The 17,651-nt window shown below is 42.8% G+C and overlaps 2 protein-coding genes across 7 annotated transcripts in view; one reads left to right on the top strand and one right to left on the bottom strand.

Annotated features, from left to right (window-relative positions):
- The window catches only part of PEX12 (peroxisomal biogenesis factor 12), a 58,294-nt gene extending 45,076 nt beyond the window's left edge, over nucleotides 1-13,218 (bottom strand). Inside the window, exons 1-3 of one of the 5 annotated variants that reach the window (XM_085649632.1) lie at nucleotides 13,057-13,218; nucleotides 4,755-5,023; nucleotides 649-1,193 (exon numbers count right to left, since the gene is read on the bottom strand). In XM_085649632.1, the coding sequence (XP_085505758.1) occupies nucleotides 649-1,193; nucleotides 4,755-4,880 (671 nt within the window). In that variant the 5' untranslated portion in view covers nucleotides 4,881-5,023; nucleotides 13,057-13,218. Of the gene's footprint in view, nucleotides 1-648; nucleotides 1,194-4,754; nucleotides 5,024-13,012 lie in introns of all 5 variants that reach the window. The other 4 variants (XM_085649635.1, XM_085649634.1, XM_085649633.1 and 1 more) reach the window with 4 other exon arrangements.
- A 399-nt stretch (nucleotides 13,219-13,617) lies between these two features.
- AP2B1 (adaptor related protein complex 2 subunit beta 1) overlaps nucleotides 13,618-17,651 on the top strand; it is a 575,856-nt gene continuing 571,822 nt past the window's right edge. For both annotated transcript variants that reach the window (XM_085649631.1, XM_085649630.1), the window contains exon 1: nucleotides 13,618-13,746. The gene's annotated coding sequence lies outside the window, so the exon portion shown is untranslated. The remainder of the gene's footprint in view (nucleotides 13,747-17,651) is intronic.

Here is a 17,651-nt window from a genome sequence, read left to right as displayed (position 1 = left end):
CATGATGAGGACTTTAGTCTTCTCCGAGTTGACATCCTGTCGTGGAAGTTGGTCTTGGCGACTGTGGATTCGTTGGTGAGGGAGAGGATCAGTTGAGTGTCGTTGGCGTAGGAGACGATGTTGACCGTGGTTGCGAGTAGGACCATGTAGATGTTGAAGAGAGTGGGGCTCAGGAGGAGCCCAAAGGCACTCAATAGATGATCTCTATGGGTTCAGAGTATAACTGTGGTAGTCTGACTCTGCGTTTGGCTAGTGAAGAGGAAGCGGATCCATTCCAGTGCTTCGTCGCAGGTGTCATGGAGCCTTGTGCATAGGGTGCTGTGGGAGACGGTATCGAAGGTGGCCGAGAGGTCTAGGAGGAAGCTCATACTCTCCGTACGGCTGTTGCAAAATTTACCATCATTCTACAGTTTTAGGTCTTGCAAACCATCACATACTATGTTATTACAATAATGAGCCTCAATATTTTAATCTGCAAGGCCACCCAAGTTACTGTACCCATTGCTGTATCGCACTGGCACATATGCAATATTTTGCTGTATAATGTTGGACTATGATGTTAATATGTAATTAAAAGCACTGCTACTACAATTTAGCAATAAGATAAAAAAAATGTATCCGAAATCCAAGAAGCACCCTGATGCTTACCTTTCAACTGGCTGGAGAGCCGCCTCCCCACCTCCTTTCTCCTCCAAGGCCAAGAGATCCTCCTGGGTCAGTCGGACCAGCCTCACACCTGCCAGTTTCAGCAAGGGTGAATGGTGCTGAGCAGCCCCCAGAATGTAGCTTAGCTGCTGTGACAGAATCCAGCCTTCACAGGCCATGTTTACAAAAGGGTAGGCAGCAAGAAAGGCCTTATAAAACCTCTTCCAAGAAGACGCCGGTGGGTGAATAGCATACTCATCCTCCTCTCGCAGTCTGGTTACCAACTTCTCCAGCTTGGATTTCAGGTAGGGAAGCAAGACTAGGAAGATGAGGGATTTCCAATAGTGGGTCCTGGGTAGCCCAGCACCAGCTAGTCTCCGTGTGTCCTCGCCCAGGACCACTCTTTTCAGACCATAGAAGTTCTCTGAGAAGGATGCGCTAAGTTTGGTTAGGTAATGTTGTTGAAGAAGCAGATCAAGCAAGGAATAGAACTCATCAAACCACCTCCAAAGGGAGCCATATCGAGCAGGGTTGGTCTCCGCAAGGACCTGACAACAAAGAACAAGATTAGAGTAAGTAGGAGTGTTAAAAACCACTGTTTATCAATGCCAACTATGCAGTCTTCATGTTGCACTCCTTCAGAGTTTTGCTCTTTTTGTCTGCTACTCGGAATTCATGTTTAGTCTCCATTTTCTTCCCCATCAACCCTTACAGACCAACCCCTGTTTTCCATGATTATTTTCGTCTTAAACATGGCCTATAAAGCAAGCCCCGAAAATGCCTTTCAATACCTCATGTGATCTCAATCGCTAGATTTGTAGGAAAATAAATTACATTTATTTTGTTTGTTTAGTGAATAACAACTGATTATTTTTATGAGCTCAAGAGAGCCAAAGGGTTCCAATAGCATTTTCCGGATTGTGGACCTATACACAGCTCTCCTTTTGAAGGAGAATGCATAATGCAATGAGTGACAGATCCCAAGCCTTGCCTTTCACTTGGGGAGAGTACACTTGATCATGTCATTAGCGTATATGCTTTCCAGGCCTTAATGTTTACTGGGCGGTACTTTAAACCATTCCATAGGCAACACTCTTCAACGAAGGTAGACAAGGGCATGTCATATGCACCACATTCATCAAAGTCTCTGACCCACTGCCTGTACGGCCTCACTACACATTAAAGAACTTCTTCATACTAGCTCCAAATCCACTGAAGACGAGACCAAGTGTTTTTCAGGTTACCTTATTGCTTTCCCTTTCATATTTCAGTAAGTACATATAGAGGGGGTTCTATATATGTGTGGGGCCTGCTGCAAGGGATAACATTGAATGTATGTCAGCTGTCTCATTACATTTGTAGCCATTACTTCGTTGTCGATTTCATTGGTACTCTTCTGATGGCCAACAATAAGGCTACTGCAGCAGATTTATGGATGCAGGCTGGCAAATCATTAACACAACTTAACAGGTCCATCAATAGGAAGGGAACCAATGAATAATCAACTATATCCGACACCAAAGAAAAGACTTGGCTTGAAATCTGCTTCTGAGAGATGACAGCTCGAACTGCTTTTTTTTAAAATATATACACATTTTTATTGCCATTTGGAGTAAAACAATACTACGATTTGTTTCGATACGCTATTCACTTTTGCCCAAACCCACCCCTCTCCCGCTTTGCTCTACCTTATACCTCACAGTGGACAGGGTGCTGAGGATTTACAGATTCTATCCCGGGAGTGCGTGAAAGGAGCAAACCCAAAGCACTCGCGTCTCATAGCAGGGACGTCCCATTGTACCAGCGCCCACTCCACTCCTACCCAACACCTTTCCCAAGGGATTGACGGCTCGCACTGCTAGCACTAACACAGTAACCAAAGGACTTTAGTTTGTCTGCATGTAATAAACTCTATGCAGATATTTATAATGCATCGCCCCGTATCTACTGTTACATGATGCCTCTTTGGACTGTGTGCAGCAGAAGACCCACTGTTCATCAGTTACTGGGGTCCTGAGATCAATAACCCAACAGCCCTACCAAGTAGAACACTCACCAGCTTCACGTTCAGGATTCCTTCATAGATATGTGATATTAATTCATTGGTTAGGGCTCACTACCTTTATTATCTGTGCTGGTGTGTTGAGATTATGGGGTCAGCCAGATGAACTGGGAACCATGCCTTCTGTGTTATAACCAAAATATTCAGATGTGCGACATCCTCAAGTGTTTTAAAATCAGAGAGCTGTATGAAAGTGCCTCTAGAGTGTAGGTCTTTCCTACAAGCAAGCTTTGCTCTAGCAAGCTCAATCTTCGCCTTTTTTTCCCAAAGTTAACAGAATACGGAGACCGGCCACTAAAAGGAGTTATGATGAATGCACCCTACACATCTCTGTGGTCGCTTCTGGATGCTGTCAGGCCTCTTTCCTGAATGCCACTGCATCCATGCAGGGTGTGGGTCTTGCCAAAGAACAGGATAAAGTGCCATGAAGCAGCATGGAGCCAATGTCTCCCAAGTGGTACAAGACGTTTGGGACTGCTTGGAGGTTATTGAAATGATCAACTCGGTCAAATGTAGATGAAGGATCGAGGAGGATCAACACTGTGAGAAAGTTAGTGTCAACAGCCACTAACAGGTCATTCCAAATGTCGGCTGGTGCTGTCACTATGCCATGCTCGGTACAAGACACTGTGGTCTTCTAAAGTGGAACTTCAGTAGGGCAGTGATTACTGTTTCCAGATACAGAAGTTCAATGTGAGGCCTTCTAGGGAGTCACAGTTGTGTGCGTCGGTTGGGTCAGAGCAGGTTCTTCAGTATAAGGGAGACAGAGATTGCCCAGGGCTGTGGGGTCTGCACTTCCTTATTTATATACTGAACCGCAGGAGTAGTTGGACAAGAAATGCTGTACATATATTAAGATAATGGCAAACAGGAGGAAACAGAAATGTTGATAGGGTTGACAAATGGTGAGTGACAATACAAAATACATACTTTTAATCGGACCATTAAGTAATTGCTAAAATAACAATAAAAATGTACATATTCAACAGGAAATGATAACGCACAACAGAGATTCAAGTAGAATCAGCAAACAGGGTGATGTTAACCATTAATGTCTTCTTGAAGGGAGTGTAGTGTGTAAAGTCTGTGTGCGAGGACCCTTGAAGACCTGGGCGGACTCAACAGAGGAGGTACGTAACTGGCTGGCAGGTGTTAGGGTGTGGTTATTGATGGTTATGACATAAATCAGAGAACAGTGTGTGATTGTATGCAGAGGAAGAAATGTGTACAATCCGGAGTTCTGGTGTAGCATTTTCATTTGCATGTGAATGAATAAAGTTGTTGAAAAGGAAGGTAGGGTTACAGCATCCAGTGTGGCGACAGTAACACGATTATTGAATCTTTTTAAGGTGGGATAATGGATTGGCCTGGTTTTCTGCACTATTTCTATAGCAATGTTATTTAGGTTTCACAGAGTTATTAGAGGAAGGGGTGAATTGCCCTGGACCAGAGGTAGAAATCATTTCTCGCTCTGGTGTGGCTGGAAATCTTGAAAAGTACAAAAAACACAAAAGAAAAACGTTCCAAAAAAGCTTTGGTTAAATGGAGTGAGCAGTACCAGGACAGAGCTTTAAAGCTAACACTGGAGGGGTGTGATTTGTAGTAGGAAGAACTTTACGGCCATGCGGGTGTTTTCAGACGGGGATGGGTACCGGTGCAGGGAGTATTATGAGTTGGGTGTTGGAGTTAGAGTTAAATGCATGTTCAGAAGGGATGTTCTTGTATACCACAGCCACCCCTCCACCTCGATCAGAGGGCAAGATTTACACTTGAAATAACATCCTTACGTACATGACATCCCTAAATCTGTTAATGAATTTCTTAGCAAACGTTGTGCTTTTCACCCTTTTTGGGACCAGCTACCGATCTGCACTTGGCCTGTTGATTGTACTGTGCCTGTTACTAAAGCAGGACTTTTCTGGATTAGATAAAGATAAAACATGCTCATTGCAAGTTATCAAAATCCATAGATCTCGCCATCCTCAAGCTCTTCCTAGAGTTCGACATGAGACGTCACCTGGTCTGCAGAAGGGATTTATGAAAATACCTTGGCCACATGTTGCAGTGCTGGTCTGACCGCCGACATCAAGCTATCCTGGGCAACAACCTCAAAGATGGAGGGCCTGTCATCGATGGCCGAGGCAGATGTAAGGTGAGCACCATGCTCAGCCATGGTTTCTGTTCTTAGCAATGGAAATACATTCACAGGTGCTGACAGGTGAAGAAACTGAGCATCAGACGTCTACTGCAGAATGTGTACGAGCTGGACTCAAAAAACGTCACTTCTGCTGTATTGAAATGCGGGGAAATTAATGTCTAGAATGACAAAAAGAAATTCCCATTTTATCACACAGAAAAATAATTTAAATAAAAAACGTAGAGGAAACTGTTAACATTCTAATAAATAGTAGTAGTTTATATGCAGTTAGAAAGAGGCATTGCTAACGTGGTCCATTCATTAGTGACTCAATTTATCTTGCGTTGTTTTAAGAAGTAGTCCCAAGTGGTATGAATATGCCCAGAAGCAGACCATGTTACTTTCTGTGTCACCAATAACTCAAGAAATAAGTAAAACGTGATGGCTGGAATGATGGCATGTCGGTCACTGGCAAGTACTTTGCATCCCAGTCCATCATTGTTTGCCTACTATGTCACTCTAAACAGAGACTAATTATATGCAAATTCTTCTTGACTTTGCTCCAATAACAGTCCAACCTAAACTACCAGACCAGGTCCTTTCCAGAAGGGAACACAAGCAATCCCAGACTGGTTTTGGCCATTTAGCCTTTATAAGTAATCTATAGTTTGAGTCCATTGGCACACTGAGCATGGGACCCATGTCTTGACATAGTAATATTTGCACTCAGGGTATATGCTGTAACAAGAACAAAGTCATGTATGGCAGTGGTTTTTAACATTTTTACTTCTGTGGACCCCCACTTAATCGTTACTGGAATCCTAGGACCCCCACTGACTAATTATTGGAGTCTGGGGACCCCACTCGTTCCTTACTGAAAGTCAGGGACCCCGGCCTAAGTATTTTTTATGATTTCAACCTCATAACAATATACAAATGATGAAAATGTTATTTACTTCACAAATATATATAGAATAAATAAATAAAAAAAATAATAAAAAAAAAAAAAAATCACATTTTAATGGGATGGGAGGAGCTATTCTAAATTTAATTAAGGCAACCCATTACCATACCATATTCTGTTTGATGTACTTGCGCTGTTCCACTAATCAATCTAAGGATATCAACTACATTTTTAGCCTTCAATATCAAATTACTTCACATTAACAGAACATTTTAAAAAGGCCAATTTTACATTTTGCTTCTTTATTTACATAAACTTTATTAATCTGTTAATTTTTTAATCAGTCGCGGACCCTGAATGAATGAAGTATTATTTTATTTGCATAATTACTTAAATTCATTGCAAAGTTGCAGTACGATATCAAAATTATTGTATAAATACGTATCTCACACCATTATAACACATATATCAAATTGTATATCAAAATAAAAAAATATCATTTGAACACCGGTCTCGGACCATTTGTAAAATGTGTGTTTTACTCTAAAATACATTGGTTTGAAATTACGTTTAGAAAAGTCCCAGTCCCTTATATGTTCTTGACAAAAAAAGTCACTTAATGCGTTACAGGTCTTGTGGAGACCATGCGGTCCTTTTCTGGAGGGGAATCCTCACTGTTCGTCTCCTGTTACTACAGGAGTCTCAACAATTGCAACCGCACAATTTTCATCTGTGCTGTTTTCAATTAGGACCCTTTGTGTCATATTCATGAATTTGCCAAATTTGGCCAGAGACGTGAGGGCTCTGTGCAGGACTGGAGCAGGGGATACTGCGTCAACGCATTTTCTGAGCCCATGCAGTCGCGGACCCCCTGAGCAGGTTTCGTGGACCCCCCCCGGGATCCCCAGACCACAGGATAAGAACCACTGCTGTATGTCATTCTTGAATTAATCTCAGCCACTGGCAATCACTCGTGCCACATCCCTGTTCTTTCTATTTTGTCCATCATGAGACTCTAGAAACTCAAAGTGGACCTCACAGCTGAGGGACAATTCCTAGTGGTTAATATGAAATCAAGCATTCGATCCATCACTTTGTTTTTCACGCCTGCTCAATGAATATGGTTGCCTAGTGCATGAATTGCTACCCTCCCAGCAATGCTACATGCATCTTTATTGATTTGAGCGTATAAACACTCATTGGAAACCCTATCGTGTTTGGCTGGCCCGCACCACTTGATGAGGAAGAGTCAGTTGCAGAGATAACACCATCAGCAAAGAACATACATTTTACAAAGCAGTAACTACCACTTAGCTGATGTGTATTAGAGGCGCCCTACGTATTACATTGTATTAACGACACGCATCTGCCATGGCTGCTATGACTTCTTCCGCACGTGGACAGGAGGTTCACTATTAACAGAGTTTTAAGACAAAAAGTAGTAATTTGCCACCACTTATGCAAGTGCCTGTTAATTTCCAACAGGCACTGAAGGCGAACAAGGATCCAGGCATACTCAGCAGAGCTACCTCTCTGGTCCTGTACAGTGAAAGAACAGCAATCACTTGATTGGGGTGGGAGGAAAGTTGTCACCTCACCACAAGGACATTTAAACAAGTTTGTACAAAAAAACAGGATAATGTAGCAGAGTTCTCCTGCATGCCTCTTGTCTGGCTGCCCTTCAAGAGCTTCTGAGTAGCATCGACCCAAGAACTGGTCCCAAATTCTAAGAACTGCACATTGACTACATCCTCTAAGGTCATTTTCCCCCATCCTCTCTGATATCTCAAACTTGCAAAGCTCTAAGAGGCTGGCGAGTCACTACAGGGGCAAAATGTACACATGGAACCAAAACAAGTGCAGCACTGAAACTCACTAACATTAATCAGCAGCACTAACTAAAGAGTATCACCTTTACCACTCACGCGTGTCCTTTTTAACATTCATCAGAGCCCAACAGCACCAAATAGCGATCCAAAAAGATGCACCCAGAGCAAAGCAAACAGCAAGCCATACACAATTCTTTATAACACTTATTCTTACATCAACAATTTGTTAAATCTATCAAACCCCTTAAACATCTTGCACATCAAATAATACAACACCCAAAGCTATTTCTAACGTTTAAACATCCCCCCGAAGCGAACAAAATGCCCCCGATATGTTACAGACTTAAATCAATGGTTACGCCCTGCACGTTTTAACTGAGGTCAGAGTGTCATTAGATGAAGACTCTTTAGGTTTTGACTAGTGTATAACATTTCAAAAGCTATACTAAAAATGTTAACAATGTTATGCTCTTTCCAGCCCTCTAGGAGTTGATAACACGTCGACATACAAGCTACCTTCTGCAGAACAAAAGCAAATCTCAGTTTGTTAAATGTTATCGGAACTGCAGGTGTGGATAATCAACAATACAATTATTCTTTAACTACTCCAGGTTCAAAATGTAAGGCACTTAATCAGGTACTTCTTGGTCAATGTGCGAGTTTGTGAGAGCTTTTGAGAAGACACCCGTTTTAGTTCTATTTGTACCTGCCTATCTGATACATGGCACGGTCCTAATTGAGAATTATTTGAACTTCAGTGTACTGTTTGATTTTACTCCTTCTCAGGCAGAGTGCGTGGTTTACTGTGGATTATATTACTTAAGACATGAAGGCATGTAAGGATAACCCAGTATGACTGAGCAGGACTGCATGATCCCACTCCTTTACTGCAGTTCAAATTTTCCCTGTTTTTCAAACAAAATAATAATTCATCTATTTGTCTATCAATCATTTTATCTGTCTTTATACAGCTCTCATTCCATCACAGGTCTCTAGTATGTTTAATATTGTCCGGAAACTGTCTTTGCTTTAACAAACTAAGCCCCCCGCACAGTACAGTATGTGATTTAATGCACCAAGATCTCTGAAAATGCCACGCTGCCACATTGTCTGTCCAATATAGAACAATACAAGTAAAGCTAAACCGGTGTTAAATCCTAAAATATGGACTGGCAGATTTTCATCTACATGGAAACCTAAAGCCTGGTTAATAAAGCCTCATTGTTAAACTAACTTGTGAAATGAACATCAGTTATGGGATATGTCTTTGAAGTGCCAGCACTACCCGAATGGGGTGTGGTTTAGGGTGCAGATATGTCTGCAGATCAAATGGCATTAGACCAAGTCACCATGGTGGTGGGTAACTAACCGATCAATACTTTTAAATTACCAATGTAAACTGAAGCACTTGCACTTTACTCAGCAAGGTTGTCTGTGCGGCAGGGAAGGGTACAGAACCCTAGTTGTATTCCTGTATCCAAACCATCTTGTTTTACCATGGCTAAATCTCTATGCCCTGTGTGTTAAATGTAGTGCCACACCCCAAGCAATTTGCTTTTATCGGGGTACCCAATTTCTAAAGGGTATTATTCTGGTCCAAAGTTTTCCAGCAACCTTACTACAGCACAACATGTATAAAACTAACTTGTAGGCATGACAAACCATAATAGGTTTTTGTCAATGGTGAAGTATTTGTTTGTGTGCTTTGTGTTCTTAGGCCAACAGTGGATACTTCTATTAATATTTTATGCAAGGTATTGGTATATTTTCTAGTTGTATTGTGCTTCTTTTTCCAATTATTTTAATTGCATTGCTTTTATGTCCATTGGCCGAAATAAAGTAAATAAAGATTTATGAACCGATCAATAGGTGGATTACAAGCTTTGAATCTGGCTTACTGCAGCTTCTACATTGCAAAGGCAAAAATGTGGAAGCCACATTAGTTTTCAGCCTATTTCTTGCTTCACAAGTGAGATGTGTGTGCAAAATCAATTTTGTTTTACTGGCACCAATTAATAAAACTAAGTTCCATTCAAAGCAAAGTCAGGAAGCTCAAACGTGATAGGCTCAGCAATCATCGATGTTGTTGCTATACTAAAGCTTGGTCAAATAGATTATCTGATTATTCTGCTTCTATTAATTGGGAACATGGCTTTCTGCCTAAAATGTATTGCATGGGAGATTTGACATCCGTCAAAGCGACCCTTCGGGGGCCGGTCGAGCATTGCAGCGCCGGCCTGACGAAGAGCAAGAGCCCGATGATGAAGTATGACATCCTTCGGGGTGTGCGAGGGCAATTAAGAGGCTAGATTTGGCCCTCCCCTTCGGGATTGGATCCTTGATACTGGGGATGAACCTTTGTGCCTCTCTCTTTTTCGTTCTTCCTCTCTCATCTTTCCTACTCTACATCTTTCCTTCTTGACAAGGTGACACCTTGCACCCTCCACATGGAACAGTGGCCCTTATGATTTAACAGTCATTTGTGGAGCACGGACACTGGACCAAAACAAGCTCCAGGCCCCCCTCACCCTTTTTTTTTACTTAGATTTGATTTCACACCAACATTGATGACATGTTTGCTGCTCAGTGATCCCGTTTCTATCAAGATGTTATTCTAGAAATTCTGAGTCTTAAAGACTTGCTTTGCTCTCTTTGCAGGTTTTTCTTTCCCCAAACAAAAAAGTCGACTTACTTTGTCAAATCTCTAGTTGTTAAATGTTCTGCGTTTTGAATGATACTGTTGGACTGACATAAGTCATTGTGGGTTCACAGAAATACAGCACTCTCCCACCCACTGTTTATGTGCACAATTTCACAAATTGCATTAATGCTAGAAAGTTTGTTTTAATATATATGCACACCTGGACGCTATTCAATGGGTGAACAGATCGAAGACCATTATATACCACTTGCAGCGCAGATACTATCCCTTTTTATACATCTGTCCCTACTACTATACACCAACTGCTACCAATCCATCTCCTCTTGAGGCTGATTTCCCAAGCATGTGTCTGTCTGCTACTGCCCACCCATCCCCTTGCTGTTGCCAATCTGCTTCTTCATGCTGCCCATCTGTAACCAGGTGCGGTCATCTTTTCCACCACAGCACTGGTGTTTCACATAGTGTGAAGGTCTACAACCGACCGAGTGAAAAAGGCATCCATGAGATGTGCGGTTTTAAATGCTTAGCGTATAGTCGTAAGATATATAAGCGCTTAAATGAAGAGAACACCCATCAAATATGCTGCCATAAAGGTTAACCATTCGGATGAAAAGGCTTAGGTAGAACAGGCTATCACGTCGAACCAGCTCAGGCATTATGGAACAATCAGAATAGAAGAGAAGTATCTGGCCTCAACAACCACGCTAACAAAGCCCCGGCATCTGCTTAAGTTCTCGTACCATGCAACTAACTACCTGAAAAATTACACCAGGTAACTAAGAACCAAGTTAATGACAGGTTAAATAATAGCAGCATTATGTGAAGAATCTTTCGATCAGATCAATTTCCCCTACAACATTTAGTGCCTTAGAAATAGCCAGGGGATGAGAATCGTTGTCCCTAATGTTGAGCACAAATCTGTTGTATTGGCAACTGAGTAATATGGCCAATGTCTATGAAGCATCATGATCAGCAAAGATATGTAGGTATGTCCAAAATATATCTTTGTGCCAAGAGAGAGATTCCTGGCGCCCTACAGAAAGAGCCCTCACACAATTCTAAAAATATTATATATCTGCTGCGTCGACTCATCTCTACAGTTATAGGTGTATATCTAAGATAAAGCATGAAAAAGGGGGAATGTGGTGGTCTACGACACTCTATGATGTACCTTACGGATCGCCCCCTTGTAGCAACTAGGACTACGGTTTGTTGAAGCTGGGACGAGCTAGCTTTAAAAAAAGAAAACTGCTGTAGTAGTCTTACCAGCTGTTACCAAATCTCAAAATAAAAAGATATTGATGACAAATCTAGATTGCTATAGATCAGAGATAATCAAAGTACGGCCCGGGGGCCGCATGTGGCCCTCCTGACCTTCACATGTGGCCCACTAGTCAACAGCAGCACTGGGCTGTTGTTTCCTTGTCTCAGCACTGTTATTAAAAAATGTTAAATAAACATGCAAGCATTTGTTTACCAGTTAAAGAAAGGAAGTAACTATGGTATCCTGCACCCCTTAACTTTAGGGTCACCTTCATTTTACCGACATCTTGCAGCAAAAATGTAAAAATATGATAAAATCACTTCAGAATTCAAAAAGTGAATTTCATTAACATGCAGAACCGTTTCACCTTAGTACAACAGATGATCAGTGCATTGAGAAGTATTGTACAATTCAGCCCCTAGATGTATAAGCTTTACTTCCCTACACCTCCTTAAACACCAACTATGCCCCTGGCCTCCTACCGCCACCCAGCTGGCATTTTTTTAAAACCGTTTTTATTGCAGAACAATATAATAAGCAGCGCACATTCTTGATTTTCCTGCACCGCTATTGCCGGCGCCATATTTCACATGGTCATTTAGGCAGTCGTACACAGCTTGTAAGCCCACATCCCGGAGGCCGGGCAGCGACATCAAGGGTACCATTATACTGAACCATAATTCGATCTGTATTTTTGCCGCGAACATAGTAGGGTGTCTGCGTTCCGCTTTAGAGTTTCCTCCCCCCCTTCCCCCCCCCCAACACTGCCCCTCCCCCATCCCTATTCCCTAGCCCCCTCCCTCCCTCCCCACCGTCCAGTGCCCACGCCCGCGACTGTTCCCACCACCCAGCTGGCATTAGTGGGCCCTCGGTCACATCAAAGTCCAACGTTTTGGCCCCTGGGAAAATGTTTGCGATTACCCATGCTATAGATTGTCCCTCACTTCATCGAAAACAGCCACTCCACTTTCGTGGATGGGTTTAGCTTTATTGTTTCCTAGAGCACTCCGCACATTTTCATCGGTCATCTATTTAGAATGTAGAAGTGGCAGAAGTGGTAATACCTGCGATGCAATGGTCTTGTGTTAGACTATGACTTTTAGAACACTTCGTGCAACCTGGAGTTTGTTTTTTTAAACTCCCAACTATCCACCGAGTAGTTTCTACCAGCGATTCGGACTCTATAGACTCTTTCTTGCGCTGCGCATATTAGTCATGCTACAACAACAAAAAAGTGTTCCGATTTTTTTCGATTTGCAACCACTTCAAATTCTCTCTCCTTTGCACAGATAACTGTATCTTCCAAAAGATTTTACTACAGAGCACCTGTTTTGTCTTGAGTCTAGGTTATGTTTGAATATCCCATCGGTTTATCAAAAAGCACCACGAAGAGTCGGAAGTGATAATAAATGCACTATACCCATATGACACTGCTGCTGCATATCTGCCTCCAGTTAGGAACAAACATGAAGAGAGCCCTTGCGGGTCAACTGAGAACTATGCACTAACCTGCCCCCAATGGTCCCCTTATATTCTATGCAAGCTTTGGTTACCATTCTGCGCCCGCCGATCTATCCTCTGCTAATGCCCACGAACCCCTCTGTTACAACCCAGCTGTTGCCTGTTAGTACCGGGCACCTTCAGAACTCCATGCGCATGCCAGTCATCAACACGGATTCTGGCCCTTCTTCTGTCGTCACAGAAGTGTACATGCCGTAATGTCTAGCCTTCCTCGAACCATAGAGCCTGTAGGCCATTTTGGATTGGGAAGGTCTCAGAAGCTAGCGAAAAATACAAGTAAGAAATATTTTCCGAAACTACCAATGAAGTTGGTTAGCAACAATATGTTTTCAGAGCGCTCTAAATGTTCCTAAAGGAGGTAAATATGATAAACGCCACAGGGGCCATGATACCGTGAGTTTAGTGTTATCATTTGCCCAACTTTTAAGGCGCAGGAAAATAGCATTCGGTTTCAATCAGCCTGTAGGTTTCCTATGCAAGGACGGATTTCGAATGCAGACACGTAGCCTGTTTTCTGCTTTAGTTATGTGTATTAGGCTTAGCTGGCCACAGACCTTTTAGGGAGTGCGTACGATCTATCGCCACGTCTGACTCTATGATCCAAACAAACTTCCGGTGCTGTCACTGCAGTGTTTCCATTAAGTCCCGCCCCTGGACGAGTGTATTTCCGCCTACTGCATCTCCCTCCTGGATCTGGGGACACACCCGAGGTTTTAAAAGCGGTGAGTGTAAAGGGTGAGGGATTGGAGCTTGTAAACTTCATTACTCTGCCACAGTGGAGTCTTAGAGCAAAATAACAAACCAGACCCCCTGTCTTCACCATAGTTCGCCTCATACTGAAGTCTGCAATAGTGATGGAGGAGAAACACTGGGGAATATCCAACCCCATAACTGTCACCTTAACATTTTTCATGCTCGTCGCGCTGAACCTTGTTGACACTTAGGATAAGGTTAGGGTTGTATACCAAGATTCCAGTCCTGTGCTTGCACCCGTCAGCCTAACGTGTTATATGATTTGAAACGGTGATGGTTTGTTTTCATACAACCGTTTATACTGACGCGCGTGCTAATAGTCATTTTCATGGAAGACCAGGTCTAGAAACTCTGACGATTTTGAAATAAGTGGTGACCCGAGATCAGAGCCAACAGTTTTTTTTCAAAATGCATGGCACGTGGGGAGGTAACATCCAACACAGCATCCTATATGTCAGAAAGCCAATACACCACACCTGCCTTTATCTTTGAGGTCATGCTTGGTACTGTGCGTCTTCTAAAAAAGTTTACGTAAATACGTGAAATTATAAATAACAAGGACTGTCAAAACCAATATATTTATATATAGTGGAAGCAAATGTGTGTGCATGCACATGATCGATTCATGTGGTTTGGGTAGGGTCGTGCTGGGGTGCGCAGCAGCCAGCAAGCACAGCATTTTGTCTGACCAGTGCAATTGTTCTTGGATTGCCAGCATTCCCTTTTCACATAGCAGGACTGTTCGCAAACAGATGTCTTAAGCACAGAGTCATAGTAGAAGATGGTTATGTTTTATTAAGGTGTGTGTGGGGGTGGGGAGGGGGGAAGGTTGGCCAAGCAGTGAGGCCGTGAGCTCTATTTTGGTATTTGTTCCATCTGTGCTGTTCTAATAAACCAGGCTAATGTTTTCTTCATGAGCTATAGGTCTGACTGACTTTAAGGTTAAACCCCCTTCTATGGTTTTTTGATCCTAAATAATTATGGCTTCTTCATATTTGCTTGGCTAACTTTGACAGGTTAAGACTACACAAATCTCCAATGGCCCTTATTAATACCATTTCACAATATTTAGTCTCACATGCCTTTCTTTGGTCTTAGATTTTGGTCTCATAAAGATGCGCAGAAACATTAATCTTCCAGCACATCCCAGAGTGGTGGCAAATTGATTATAAAGGTTCCTAAAGCCATTCTGGTTTTCTACAGACAGTATGTTTATGAAGTATACTCTAACAGTAGGCTTGGGTGAACAGCCAAGTTTTCAGTTTTTTCCTGAAACCAATATAATCAGATGTTAGTCTGATATCAATCAGTAGGGAATTCCAGAGTTTTGGGCCCGAGTATAGAGAAACGAGAACCACCCATTCTCTTACGCTTAAATCTAGGGATAGTCAGCATATTCATTGAGGCTGATCTGAGATTCCATTTGGGAAGGTACAACAGTGAAATCTTTGTGGAAATAAATTTAGGGCCCGTCTCGTGGAGCGCGTTGAAAATCATGCAGCATGTCTTAAACGGCAGACCGCTGGGTCACAGGAAGCCAGTGAAGCTGCGTCATTAGTGGCTTAGTGTGACAGTGTCTCCGTTGCTGGAAAACTTATCTGGCCGCCTGATTCTGAATCAACTGCAATCTATGGGTTTAATTGGCAGGGAGACCCCATAGGTAGCATTGGCGTAATCCAGTCTGGACATAATCAAGGCCAGCATGATCACCATTCTTGTCTCCCTAGTAAAAAATCTCCTGATTTTCTTGAAAGTCCTTAGATGATAAACGCAGGAGGAAGTGACCGGCTGACCTATTCATGTATGGATAAGTTCGCGTTGATTTTGATGCCTTGACTTTTGACAGAATTCTTAGGGATAGGTGGAGTGCCCAATGCAGCTGGCCAGTGTCCTGGTGTCCAATGATGGAGTCTGTTGTTAGAAATGACTATCTCTGTTTTGTCAGTTTAATTTAAGATGGTTATGACTCATCCAGTTTTTAATAAAATCATGGTATTTTGGAACAAGGCCTTAGATTCCTCCTTCTCGTCTATTGGGAATATCAGCTGCATATCATCTACATAATTATATATCTTTACTCTCCTGCTTTGGATGGAGTGGATCGGGGGCAGTTATAAAGGTTGAATAGGTGGGGGGGAAGGGACGAGCCTTGAGGTACACCACAGGTTGTATTGACCCTGGCTGAATTAAAGGGTGCCAGCCTAACAGACTGGGTGCGGTCTCGTAGGAATCCAATCCAGGGCCGTGCCTCTCAGGCCTGCCGCTGCCATTCTATCTGCTAATATGGTGTGATCTACGGTATTGAACGCAGCAGACAGGTCAAGGAGGACCAATGCCTTTGTGCATCCCCTGTCTGCTCCCTCCTTCAGGTCATCCACTACGCCTAAGATGACTGATTCAGTCGAGTGTGATGGTCTGAAACCTGCCTGGTGAGAGTCCAAGAATTTAGTCTCTTCGATGATTGTGCAAAGGAGTTTTGCTACGTGTGCTTCAAGCACTTTTGCAGGATATGGGAGGAGCGATATGGGTCTGTAATTACTCAGTAGATTAGGATCTACTCTGGCTTTCTTTTGAAGCGGGACTAGCACTGCCTCTTTGAAAGCACGTGGGACCACCCCTTGCTCCAGGAAGAGGTTGAGCAGGGAGAGAAAGATATCTTGGAATTGTGCAAGAATGTCTTTTTGTATCTTAGAGGGACAGGGGTCTTTGGGGGAGCCAGATTTCACCTTGCTTCTTAATTCTGCAAGCCAATCTAAGGTAATGTTCTGAAAGCTAAAAAGTGTTGTTGAGTTTGTAAATTGCTGATATGATTTCCAATCCTGTGAGCTTGGAGGGATGGAGTTCTGTGTAGCCATAATTTTGTCCACGAAGAAAGCATTCAGATCGTCACATAAGGCTTGGGAGGAAGTGATGGCCAGTGTGACGCGGTCGGGGTTGGAAAGTTCTTTGACTATCTTGAAAATGTCTTTGGATTTCTTTTCAGAACTAAGAACACTGTTAGTTTAGAAGGCTTTTTTCGCCTCCAAGCTGGCAGCTTTGTAATCAGTTAGAGCTATTTCATACATTTTCCTTTCTTCTCCGCCATTTCCGTTCCACCTGGCGGGTTTTAAGTTTTACTGATTTTAACTCTACGGTAAACCATTTAGAGGCCTCGTGCCGCCTCATACCTCTCTCTTTCCTTTGTAGCGGGGCGTGAATCTCACTAGTTCTTGATTGCCAGTTGGTGATAGCGGTCTCCAACTCGTCAACATTACTTGTTCTAAGTGGAAGTGTGGATTTCAGGGTGTTGAGGAACTTTGGCAAGCAGACGCGGTTCCAGTTCCTGGTCGATATTTTCGGGGCAGTCAAGGATTTAACTATGGATAGACCATTTAATGTGAAATGTATTGTTTGGTGGTCTGACCAAACACATGGCTTAACAGTTAAGTTATGGACCAAAAAGTTAGTGGTCCATAACTAGTCTAATGCATGCCCTTTGATGTGTGTGGGTTCAGTTATGTGTCCTTTTGGGTTCAAGTTATTCAGTTGGTCTGTGAGCTCCTTAGAGCTGTGGTGGGAATATCCACAGCATGATATATGAACATGCTGGCCTCATGCATATCCGGTATCCTGACTTTTATTTTGAGTATGACACTCATCTAAATGTGTGCCTAGAGGCCTAGGGCTGACCCTGACTTTGCGGGGTCTTGAATCTGTCCTGTGACCGTAGGGACACACCAGACATGGGCCCCATGGTGGGCAGAGTACTACTGTCCTTGCTATAAGGTATAGCACATAAAGCGGTTATGGCAGCATACTGTAATCTAGTGTGACCAGGCCTTCCATCTGTATCACTGGGAGAGATGCTTACTGGCACCTCTCATGTACACTTCAG

The sequence above is a fragment of the Triturus cristatus genome, chromosome 3_2, assembly GCF_964204655.1.
Source record: "Triturus cristatus chromosome 3_2, aTriCri1.1, whole genome shotgun sequence".
In the NCBI taxonomy this organism is placed as follows: Eukaryota; Metazoa; Chordata; class Amphibia; order Caudata; family Salamandridae; genus Triturus; species Triturus cristatus.
This window is presented reverse-complemented; position numbering and strand designations above follow the sequence as displayed.